Here is an 11,273-nt window from a genome sequence, read left to right as displayed (position 1 = left end):
GGCATAGTTAATGAATATGTCTGCAATCTTGTTTTTAATAGGAACTGAGGCTTTGCCTGCCTTCAGGTGCACAGATTGGTTTAACTAGGATGTAATTGCCTGCTCTCCAGAGCAGATGCCTGCAGACCTTGTCCTGCCGAGGAAGCTGGAGAAGAGCAGAGATGAGGATTCCACTTACACAATCAGATGAAAGCTGGTGGTGGCTGCAGGGGCACAATAGGCCCAGTGTTTCAACTGTGTGAATGGGTCTTGTAAATGCCCTGAAAAAAGCCCGATTTGTGGCTTTTTAAATGGGCTGCTCCATCCAGTTACATCTGCAAGGGAATCGAAGCGATGGAGGGATACCAGTCTTGAGGGATCTGGGAACTCCTGAGCAAGTACAGGGCATTTAATGTGGGATTTAGTTACTAATCCCCCATTAATGTGGGATTTTGGGCCAGGCTGGGAGCAGCTCTGCAGGCAGGGACTGCGATGTCTGTGTTGAACAAACTGCAGGGCCAGCCATCCCACCTCCTGGGGAGCCCTGCCAGAATGCCATTGGCCCCATGGAAGTGTCCCCAAGGGAAAAGGTTTGCTAGCCTAGTGTCCATCATGCCCCATGTTTCCAGCAGAGTGTCAGCAAATTCTGGGGTCAGTGCTGCCCTCAGGGCTCTCTGTGGGGAAGAGATGTGCTGCACATGTGGTCTGGAGATCCTGGGAGATTCTCTGAGCTCTGGGCAGCATCTTTCCCTTCAGGAAGTGCTGGGGGAGTGCCGTTTTCCAGACAGGTCCCTTGGGCTGCCCAGCTTCCAGGGCATGGATGGCAGTCTTTGGGGCTGTGTTGAGGTGACAGGAAAGCTGGGCACGATGAGCCTCTTTCATGTCATTTTCTTCCCACCTTGCAGGGAAGGTGCACATTGCTGCAGTTCAGCAGCAACGTCCCAGTGTCACTGTCCCATGCTGGCCCTGCAGCCCTGTGCCAAGCAGGGACCCCCCTTCCCCCTGCTCAGCTGCCTGGGGTTGAACTTGGGGTCACACCAGGAGGGTGTCAAAGTTCCAGCTCCATTTCCTGTGAGTGGTGGGGGGAAGTCTCTTCCATATGCCCAGCCCTCCCCAGGCAAAAGCTGGGCCCAGGTGACACTGGGGCCACAGAGCCTCCCTTGGTGTCCCTCCAGCCGCTGGACACTGCCATGGCAGCAGCACCTGGCTGCTTTTCCCTGCTGCTGGATTCCAGCAAGGCTGGGCTGATGCTGTGGGGGAGGCACTCAGCAAACAGGGTGGGACAGAAGGACATGGAGGGAGACTGGTGTGAACTGGTGTGTGGTGGGCAAGGGGAAAGCAAAGGGCAAAGCAAAGCAGAAGGACGGAGATTGGGGCTGTGCCAGGCCGTGGGCTGTAGATGGGATGGCCACAAGGCACAGGCACAGGGATGTGCGGGGACAGGCAGCACTGGGTGCTGGGCACACCTGGGTGCAGGTGGAACAGAGACAGCTCATCCCAAGGCCCAGGCTAGGGCTGCAGATCCCTGCCTTTGTAAACACATCCAAGCAGAAAGGCATCTTTGTGTTCCCTTGTCACATTCAGGGGCGTTAATAGAAACTGGACACCAACACCCCCACACACACCCCATGATGATGGGATGATGGAACCAGTTTCAACAGGTGGATGTTGAGCTTCAGAGCCGTGTGCCATTGTCCAAAGTGGCTTTGAGTTCCCTCCCTGCTCTGAAAAGGGATTTCTCTTTCCACCTCTGTTGCAACCAGTTCCCTGTTGTCACAGTAACACAAGCAAAACAAGTCAGGCTGGTTTTCAGGAGGAGAAAATCTCCACAAATGTTTTCCTTAGTTTGCAATTAAAAAGCTTCAAACCAAACCCATGGTCACAGGTGAAAAGTTTCCCCGGATATGAAGCAACAGAGGAGCCTCCAAGTCAACTTTTATTTCCCTCTTGTCCTCTAGTCCTCATTGTTATTCCAGGAACTTCAGACTTAAAATGGAGGCATTCTTTGCCCCACAAGCTGGAAGAGATAATTTAGCACCACTGTTTTTTAGGCACCTCTAACATGTTGAAAACATCCTTTCCTGGGTCTAAACCCCATTTCAGTTCATTGCTTGTGGAGATTTAACCCCAGCTGGCAATTGAGCTCCACACAGGCACTCACTCAGCGCCCGTGGTGGCACTGCCCTGTCAGGGTGCAGAGCTCCTGGGGCTGTTCCTGGGTGCAGCAAAGGGAAAAAGAGCAGCAAGGACTCACCCATTCTCAAAATCACAGCAAACCCATCTTTATTAGAGACACCGTGGCAGTGTGTGAGAGAGTAGCCATCCACCAAGTGCAGGAGTTGATTGCTTCTGCTTGCTGAGGATTTGATTCTGATCACCCAGGGAATTCTCCTACAGCACACTGGGCCCCTTCCAGGCTGTGCTTTGTAGGGGTGGGATCAAGGGCAGTGGTAATTCCTGGCCTTACAGCTGTGCCTCAAAATTCAGCAGCACCCTTCAGGAGCTGCAGTGATCCACATTGCTCCTGAGCTGAGGTAAATATTCCCATTGCTCATTGCAAGTCAGAGAAGGCATTTTCAGAAACTGCATGAAAATATTAATTTGTGCAGCAGTTTTAGGGGGGGCAACACACTTAAATGGGCACACAGCAATTAAAATGACACAGTTTCACACTTGTGCCTCTTGGTGCTTGTTCACTTTTCCCATGATAGCAGTAACAATCCTGGACACATAAAGGTGAAGTCCAGGGATATTTTAGCCCTTTGAACCCAACTATATTATAATTTTTAAAGCTGGATGGCTTTTTTTTTTTTTTTTTTTTTTTTTGGCCCCAGCATCAAACTGTACCCAGCCTGTAAGCTATTGAAGGGAAACAGATTGTGCCAGGATATTCCTTTCTCTGGCAGGCTCCATGTCTTCATCACCAAGATCCCACATAAAAAGCTGCTTGTTTCTAGGCTATACATTAAAAACCAAAACCCAAACCCAGCCTGGAGATGGCAGCCGTTGTTCCTGGGGTTGTTCAGGCTCTCAGGACGATTTCCACCGCAGGAGCGAGAACACCTTGTGGATCACGTAAAGCAGGGTGGCCACGAATGCAAATACCTGGGATGGAAAAACACACCAGCCCGTCAGTGTTCTGTGGCACGGTGCCACTCCAGCACTGAGCCCACGCCTCGTGACGTGCCACATGTCTGGGGACACCCGTGCATGCTGAGACAGCGACCAGTTTCTCTCCCCCCTCCCCAAACTGTTGGTGCAAATACAGACTTGCACTTGAGGCCACCCCAGAGCCACCTGCTGCCATTCCTTGCCCTCCTGCCAGGCACTCACCACGGCAGCAATGTTCTCCCTGTACTTCTGTGCCAGGGGCAGGAAGAAGCTGAGGGAATAGGTCATGTAGGCTTCCAGCACCGCGGCGCTGAGGTAGAACAGCGCTGCCGTGCCGTGGCAGATGACATCCTAAGGAACAAGGATCACACAGTCACCTCCGAGGGAGTCACACTGCCCCTACAGCCATCCCCGGGCTGCAGTCTGGAGAGCAGCAGCAGCACCCTGCTGGTGACAAACCCACCCCAGGGTTTGTCACAGGCACGTACCAAGGTGACCCAGCAGCTGCCGCCGCCGCCGTGAGCCCCGCAGAGGTAGAGGCACAGGAGGGAGATGGACATGACGAAGCAGAACACGGAGACAAACATCACCCAGCCCTGCAGCATGGGGTCTGGGACCTTCGAGGATGCCACCAGGATCCACACAAGGCCCCCAAAGATCTGCAAGTCAAAGTGGGGGACAGGCTGAGTGTGGGACAAGGTGGCTTGTCCAGAGCAGAGCCAAAAGCCACTCACGCCTCTGGCACTGCACATGGCAGCAGCCCATGAGTTCTTGCCAGCCTCCACTCGAAAATGGGCATTCAGCTGGGAATCTGCCACTGATCCTGACCCAAAAAAATTCCTCACTGGTGCCGCTGCCACTCACACCCTCCCTACACCAGTGTGCTTAGGAGGCTGGCTCAGACCCCCCTGAGGGCTGGCTTTAGTGAACAGGGAGGCTGATTTAGGAGAGGTGTGTTTGCTTCACACCCAGCGTGTCAGATCTCTGCCAGCAGCAGTGTCAAACCCAGCTCACCTGCACGAGCAGCACAGACACCTGCCCTCACAAAGGTCACATGCAACTACCACTCTGAAAGGAGAGAACAGGCTGAGGAGAGGTTTGACTCCCTCAAACCTGGGGAGGGGAAAAGAGCCTGAGGCCCCCAGTTCCTGCTTGGGAAAGGAAGCTTGTGTTGCTGCTCCAGCTCTTTGAGTCATCCTTCATTGCCTACACCAGAGCTGTGCCTGGTCCCAAGTGCTGGTGTGGGAGCAGGTGGGACCTTCTCAGCCAGCCTTGGGAGTTTGCCATGGGTTTCCTGGTGGTACACAGCCATGTCTAGGCTCCATCCCTTCACCAGCAGACTCCTGCACAAGAGGATGGGAGCATTATGTTCAGTGTTGTGGAATGCCTGGAGTGCAAGTGATGCCTTTGCACTGAAATGCCCTCAGGAGCTGTTCTGTGCCACAAATCAGCCCAGCTGCTCCTTGACCTGTGTAAAGTTCAGTCTGTGCAGCATCCTGTGATAAGGAGCTCCACAGCTGAGCCCACACTCTGTGGACCTGTGCTGTTCTGGGGACCTATCCCTCACCACCAGCCACTCTGGGATTCAGGCAAATGTCCAGAGGTAGGACAGCCTTGCTGACTCTAAGGTCATTCTGATCCTTGTATGGCCAGCATATCCCAGACAGCATCCAAGTGCCAGCTTATACTCATTTCCATTTCCATTTCCTTCCAATCATTTTGCAAGTGGAAAGAAAGTCTCTGATTTATGGTAACTCAGAAAATGTTACATCATTTTTGTCAGCCCACAGTTGTAGGAAAGTTTGTTGGTGCCATTATGCAAATTGGCACATTACATCAATTATGTGGTTGAGATGTGGCAAAGACCTGAGTGAAAATGGGTCTTCCAGAGTGCTGCTCTTCTGGGCCCTCTTGTAACAGCCAAAGGCTGAGCCTTGAGCACTAATCCAGTCCTTTTAATCACCCATGTGCTGACACAATGAGTGTGTTGCAGCTAAAAATCCTGGGGAAAAGCGTTATGGCTGCTCCATTAAAATCAAGCACAAATTATGGCGAGATGTGAGGTTGGGGAAAGAAGCACCACAGCTCACTTCCTACCCCTCACCATCTCTCCTTCCTGCAGGCTGTGCTGACCCACTCAGAAAAGTCAGTTTGACGTGGTTTGATTATTGACTTTGGTTTTATGGTAAAGATTCATAAAAAGGAAGGAAGGATTGAGAGGCTTTCAATAACTCACAGCAGGATGTGGACAGCAGTCTAAGAAAAAAATTTCATCCTTTAAACAGCTTTTACAAAGCAAACTTATCTGCTTTCAGCTTGTTTCAGGTTTTCCACACACGTCTGGGTATCCATATATGCAGAAAGTTCTTCAAATTAAATAGATTACAAGAATTAAACTGAGCCTTACAGATTAAAAATGGTAGTTTTTGATCAGCCCATGCAAATGTGGCAATCATCTGAGCTGCAGGCAGGATCTTCTGAAAATTTCACAACCCTCTTAGCGTTTAAAATGCCAATTTTGTTTTGTTTTGTTATGTTACTATCTTGGCCCATGGTAGGCAACCTGAGATTCCACTAAGGAATGAGAAACTCTCTATCCCTCTGATTCAAGGCAGCCGCCTCCTTTGTACACAGCAGAGGTCACACAGCAGCACAGCCCAGAATCTGCCTGGAGATGGAGAAATCCAGTCGTGCAGCATTCCTCCTTCCTGGGCGGTTCCTGGGCCTTCGGGATGCACATTTCCAGATCTTACCCAAACCAAAGGACAGGGCGCTCACTTCAGCAAGCTGCCCTGCCAAATCCCCTGGAGACAGGGATTACAAACAAACAGTTCAAGGGGAATGAGCTCTCTGAGGCCAACAGGGCTGACACGACTCAGTGGCAGGGGCGGCTGGCAATGTCAGCCCAGCCAAAACCTCCACAGGCACTCAGCATCCTCCTTCCTGCGGCTGCAGGAAACCTGGCATTGCTCTCGGGCAGAGACCAGGTCTGCAGAGCGCAGTGGAGCGGCTGAAGCAAAGCCTTTCCTACATCCTCTTTGCTACGGTGTTATCACCAGGAGAACGCTGCAAATCCCAGGAGTGCAGACCAAGCTGGGTGACAGGAAAGGATTTGGTGCCAGATGGCAAAGCTGAAGTTTTTAGCAGGGAATAATCTGTATGCCATCCTACAATACTCAGCCAGAGCTTTCAACGCAGGACCAAAGCGCTGGGAATTTGGAAAAAAGCCTCCCCAGCTCTTGTGAGAGGAGCTCTTTCCAAGAGTGGGGCAGAGGACAGGGGAAGAGTTCAAGCTGAGACTTTTTATCTCATAACCTAAGCTGGGAGCGAACGCTTTCCACCACGTGCGCCAAAGCCACTAAAGATTGTGATCTCCTCCTGCCCAGTGAAGTTACAATGCGGGAAGAAGTAACGAGGTGTTTGCTCACCCTTTGCTCACCTCTCGCTCACCCACACGCCCAGGGTCCGCAGCTCCGCACCTGCGGCTCGGGAATGCCGCGATGGAGCAGCGCAGCCCCGGCCGCTGCACACAATTCCCTCGGCTCGCCCTAAAACCCTGCTCCAAGCGAGCAGCTCATCCTCTGCCTGTGCTATCCGCTAAAATACCGCCGGGTAATTAACCACCCCCGTCTGGCAACCTGCTTAAACCCACCGGCAACCCCTGCTGGTTTTGCAGGCAGGAAATCAAAACCTTTTTCAAAGGCTCCAGAAAATCCCACTGCAGACTAAAGCAGAGTTTCAGAGCCCGTGGTTTTCTCCAAGGATGAGATGCCCTTCAGCCCTTTGTGGCTCAGGGACCCTGAGCCGTGTGTCTGGGGACAAGTGTCACTCACCCCCGGACACCTGCAGCACGACCCGTGCTGAGCGCCCAGCCAGCAGCCACGGCCCTCCCCCAGGGACAAGCCAGCACTCACGATTTCGGGGATGAAGAGCACATCTGGGAAGGTGGTCAGGACGGCCAGGCCGCTGGGCAAAGTGCTGGTGGAAGTTGAGGAGGACATTGGAAGCCTCTGGCACGGCGCTTGTCCGCTCTGCTCCTCACTGCTGAATGCAGCCTCCTTACGTCTCCCTCTCTCTCCCTCCTTTCCTGCCCTTCCTGCTCTCGTTTCTTCCTCTTTTCTCCCCTTCCTGCTCTGGTTCCTTTCCTCCCTGCTTCCTGCTGACAGATGAAGACAGCTGTGAGTGGCACAGGTGTGGCCAAGCCCTGTGACCTGCAGTCACATGGGAGGCGTTCGGGAGATGCAGGGGCAGCCCCGGGGCGCTGGGAGCAGAGTTCGGCTGTCCCCGCATGGCAGGTCCCTGGGCAGGGCCGAGTGGCACTGGGGTGACAGCTGAGGGCAGCAGGGGACACCTGTGCCCATCCACCTGGACAGCCTGGAGTCCCCTTTGCTTTGCACAGCGAGCCAGCCTGGCCCCGCACCCCTGAGGTGGTCACGGCAGAGGACACGAGGGTGGCTGGTGGCCAAGGCAGGCCAGGATGTGACACGGGGCAAGCAGCGGGGTCTAGAAATGTCCCACCGACACCCAGGGATGAGGGCAATCAAACTGCAGGGCAAGCCACCTCCATCAACTCTGAAGGAGATTGGAAATGCCAAGGTAACACAAATGACCTAAAATGATGAGGCTTCCCAGGCAGTTTCACTTTTTAAATTTTATCTTTTTGTCTGTAGTCCATGGGAGCAAGTCATTCCCCCTCTTCTTCATATGGAATATTTACTCCTTTTTAACACACTTGGGCACACAGCAAAAACCACAGAACTCCAGAAGCTGAGGCCAAAAAGTGCAAAGAAAGGACTTTCTTTGAGAAAGGAAGGCAGGATAAAACCTGTCCCTTGGAGAAAGCAGGGGGGCAGATGAGTGGAGGAGGCTGCAACATTGGAAAAACTGGGGAAATGCTTTTAATAAGCAGATTAAGTGAGGGGCAGGGTTACTTGGCAGAGCAAGCACAGAACCACAGAGCTGGTGGGGCAGTGAAGGGGTGGGATGGATGCCTCTTACCCAGACCTTGAACTCTACCATTTCCAGTCTATTGAAGCAAAAACATCTAAGTAGATAATGCCATCTTTCTTTTTCTTCTGGAGGCCTTTTCTCACTTAAATGCAGAGTCCGTGCAGACCTTCATGACTTATTCAAAGGTGGGAGAGTGTTTTTGCTGCATCCATCTGATTTCCCACTTCTCCAGTGAGATTCCATCTGCCCTAAGGTGACACAGCCACATGTAATGGATGAAAACTTGGATATGAGGCAAACCTAGAAACCAGTCAGCAAAGAGGGAGAGCTGAAAGCAGTGGGAATGTAGGGATTGGAGCTGGAGACAGAGACATAGCTCCAGAGGGGTCTCACTGTCTCTGTAAAGGATGGAGATGAAGCTCTCCTGTTCCTGGGACCACAGGACTGGTGTGCGGAACAAGCAACTGCATTATGAGGGGCAGGGGCACTAGAGCTGTTCCATTTGGAAGGGCTGGGACAGCTTTAAAGAACCCCTTCTTTTTCTTATTTACAAATTTTTGGTGATGGATTAAAAACCAGGGGTTTAGTAGAACACTGAGTTCAATGGTGAAGAATGCTGAGACAGCTTGACCAAACTCTCTTAAATGAGGCCACTCCTGAGGCTCCTGAGGGTGCCCCTCTGACTGAGGTGGGCATCAACAGGGACGTGGAAGAGCCTGGTAGGGAAGTGAGAGATGGAAGTTTTGAGCAGAAACCAAAGAGCTGGTAACATCTGACTCAAACATGTTCTGCTGAGAACAACACAGAATCTAAACTTTGCAGGACAATCAACCTCTTCGTACTACAAAAGATCAGTCCCAGTTTTCCCAGCATATCTCCTTGAGATGCAGGAAGATCCTCCCCTTGGGTGGGAACACCCCTCAGGGACAGCTCTGGAGGCTGAGAGGCTTGCCCATGGTCAGTGACATGGATGAGTGACATCAACCCCTATTAGAGAGTAATTAAGCTGGCTCTGTTATTGGTGCAATACCTAGAGCACTGTATTAGCAGCTTTACTGTGCAGTAACTCTGATCAGATTGATGTTTTGCCATTTTGCATTTTTCTCTTTTTATATTTTCATCTAATCATTGTCAATTTAAATAAGGCAGACATTTATTCATCCTTGTCAGCTACTGGCCACCTGAAAGAAAAGGATGACATTACAGGGTTCCCTAGGGAGGTACAAACCAGAGTTTTCTGTTCTGGAAAGGCTTCTCTGAAAGAGATCCCTGGACACACACAGTTTTGGAGCTGGTATCCAAACACTGGAGGTGAGCTCCAGAAAGAGGATGAGGATGTCTTTATCTGCTAAGGAATGCACCTCACCCCATCGTTGGTGGTGCAGGAGATGCTGCCCCGGGGACCTAGAAACCAGCAGCAGCTCCTTGGAGAGAACTTCAGTGTTAGAGCAGTCCCTGGTGGATGTATTCAACACTGGAAGCAGCACTCAAATTTTGGTGCAGGGCTCCTGGGAGGGGATTGCTCCCACACGGGAAGTGCCATGAAAAAAGCAGCTGCTGGCCTTTACCTCCCCTGGGGAGCCTCTTATCTGCACCAGGAACACCTGCTTGCCTTCCAAAATAAATGTATTTCTTTTTGTCCTGGCACATTTTGCCAGTAGGGTCTAGACACTTTTGGCTTCAGGTCTGCCCTTTGGGTTTCTGAGGCAGCATCACAGGACATTTAATTGGCTAGGAAGTGCACAGGGATAGAGGGTGGAGTGCTGAATGGTGACAGTGGGAAGGTAAAAGCCAACATCTTTTTTGTCCTGACACCTTTAGTGGGAGCAAGTAGGGGAGGGCTTCAGGTTTGGATCCTGAAGAAGGGAAAGTGAATCACCTCAGTGCAGTTTATAAGTTACAAAAGAAAGGCGTAGTCCACCACTGGCTCTTTCTTCCAGGACCTTCTCTGAGGGAGCAGCTGCTGGAGTTTTTTCAATTTTGGACATAGATTCTGTGAGAGAATCTGAGGGCACACACAGTGAAAAGAAAGAGCAAAGACCTGCATGTGGTGCAGTTTGCAGGCTGCAAGATGAAGGGGAAGGCCAGGGCTGGGTTTTTTGCCCAGGAACAGCATGGAAGCAGTTGCTGGCTGTTTCAAGCTTCAAAGCTGGGCTCTGGGAGATTGATATGATGGATGCAGCTGAGAAGGAAAGTGCAAAACTCCAGGATGGGGGGTGTAATTCCAGAGGTGTGAGACAAATGTGGGGTCAGCAAGTGTTTCCTCAGCTGGCAGCTGTTGTGACCAAGACTTTTGCTGCATGTTTACAGTTAAGGTACAAGATCTGTGTGACTGAAAATATGTGACTGAAAATATGTGAAGGCCCAGTTATTTGGAGACATTTTGGATGTAGCAGCTAACTGTGTATCATAACACACCAGCTCTGTCATGACCAGCTCCCACACTGTCCAGCTACATACATACATATATAAATATATATCCACACACACAAGTACAGGCATGGTGTGGGAGTGTCATTCAGCAACCAATACTACAGATGTAGAGCCCAGTTTTTGGGTGGGGCAGAAGGAAATGTTCCAAAATCAAAGAGAGAAATTCTGTCTCCCATACTACAGCTCCCACATCTCTGGGTTAAAATTCTGCAGCAGTCCCTTGGCTGGAGCAAAGCCATCTCTGCCCTGGAGCACACTGGTTTCCAACAAGCACTCCAGAGCAGGAGGGGGCACTTTCCCCTGCCAGATCCCAAATTCCTGCTCTCTGGTTCCTTCTATCCCCTCTGCAATGCCAGTGGCTGAGTGACAGCAGCTCAGCGTGCCCAAGCTGTGAGCTCAGCTCCAAGAACTGGCACAGCAGGAGAGCTGTTGAAGCTCCTCAGGTTTGGAGGAAGCTGCTGATACAATTTACTCAGAAGCAAAGGAGTCAGCAAGAAAACACCAATACTAACACTGCTCAAAACTGTCCTGTAAAGTCACCACAGTGGGTGGATTTATTTCCACCCCCACTCCCCTCAAAGAGAACTGGCAAGTGCTATTCCCTGAGCACTGAAGGCTGGGAAACAAGATTTTAAGGGTGCCTGAGCATCTCACCGGGACTAGTCTGAGCAGGCACAGCTTTTAAACCCCCTTTGCACAGAAGAGGTGTCTCAGCATCTCCGAGGATGTGCTGCCCAGCTTTCACACCCAGTGACACAAACTCTGCTAGGAGCTGAGTAACAGCTGGCAAAGCCTTGAAG

General features: G+C 51.4%; 1 protein-coding gene across 2 annotated transcripts; it reads right to left on the bottom strand.

Annotated features, from left to right (window-relative positions):
- Positions 1-1,961: 1,961 nt before the first annotated feature.
- MAL (mal, T cell differentiation protein) lies at positions 1,962-11,209 on the bottom strand. Of its 2 annotated transcripts, XM_041477026.1 has the most exons (5): positions 11,128-11,209; positions 7,005-8,288; positions 3,579-3,749; positions 3,313-3,441; positions 1,971-3,084 (listed from the first exon to the last, which is right to left on the bottom strand). In XM_041477026.1, exons 2-5 carry the CDS (start codon positions 7,089-7,091, stop codon positions 3,010-3,012), a joined length of 462 nt encoding a protein of 153 aa, XP_041332960.1. In that variant the 5' UTR covers positions 7,092-8,288; positions 11,128-11,209; the 3' UTR covers positions 1,971-3,009. The 2 variants fall into 2 exon arrangements, with proteins under 2 accessions (XP_041332959.1, XP_041332960.1); XM_041477025.1 differs by lacking the exons at positions 7,005-8,288; positions 11,128-11,209 and having other exon boundaries at positions 1,962-3,084; positions 3,579-6,996.
- Between the last annotated feature and the right edge of the window lie 64 nt (positions 11,210-11,273).

Source organism: Pyrgilauda ruficollis, unplaced genomic scaffold (genome assembly GCF_017590135.1).
Source record: "Pyrgilauda ruficollis isolate IOZ18807 unplaced genomic scaffold, ASM1759013v1 scaffold4, whole genome shotgun sequence".
Lineage (NCBI taxonomy): Eukaryota > Metazoa > Chordata > Aves > Passeriformes > Passeridae > Pyrgilauda > Pyrgilauda ruficollis.
The sequence above is the reverse complement of the archived record's forward strand: the minus strand, read 5'-3'. Positions and strand labels throughout refer to the sequence as shown.

What these genes read in the sequence shown, in the direction of transcription:
- MAL (XM_041477025.1), bottom strand. Translation starts at nt 3,842, where the DNA reads ATGTGCAGTGCCAGAGGCGTGAGTGGCTTTTGGCTCTGCTCTGGACAA. An exon ending in GCAGCTGCTGGGTCACCTTG is followed by an intron (nt 3,442 to 3,578) that starts GTACGTGCCTGT and finishes CTTGTTCCTTAG; the next exon opens with GATGTCATCTGCCACGGCAC. An exon ending in GGGAGAACATTGCTGCCGTG is followed by an intron (nt 3,085 to 3,312) that starts GTGAGTGCCTGG and finishes TTTCCATCCCAG; the next exon opens with GTATTTGCATTCGTGGCCAC.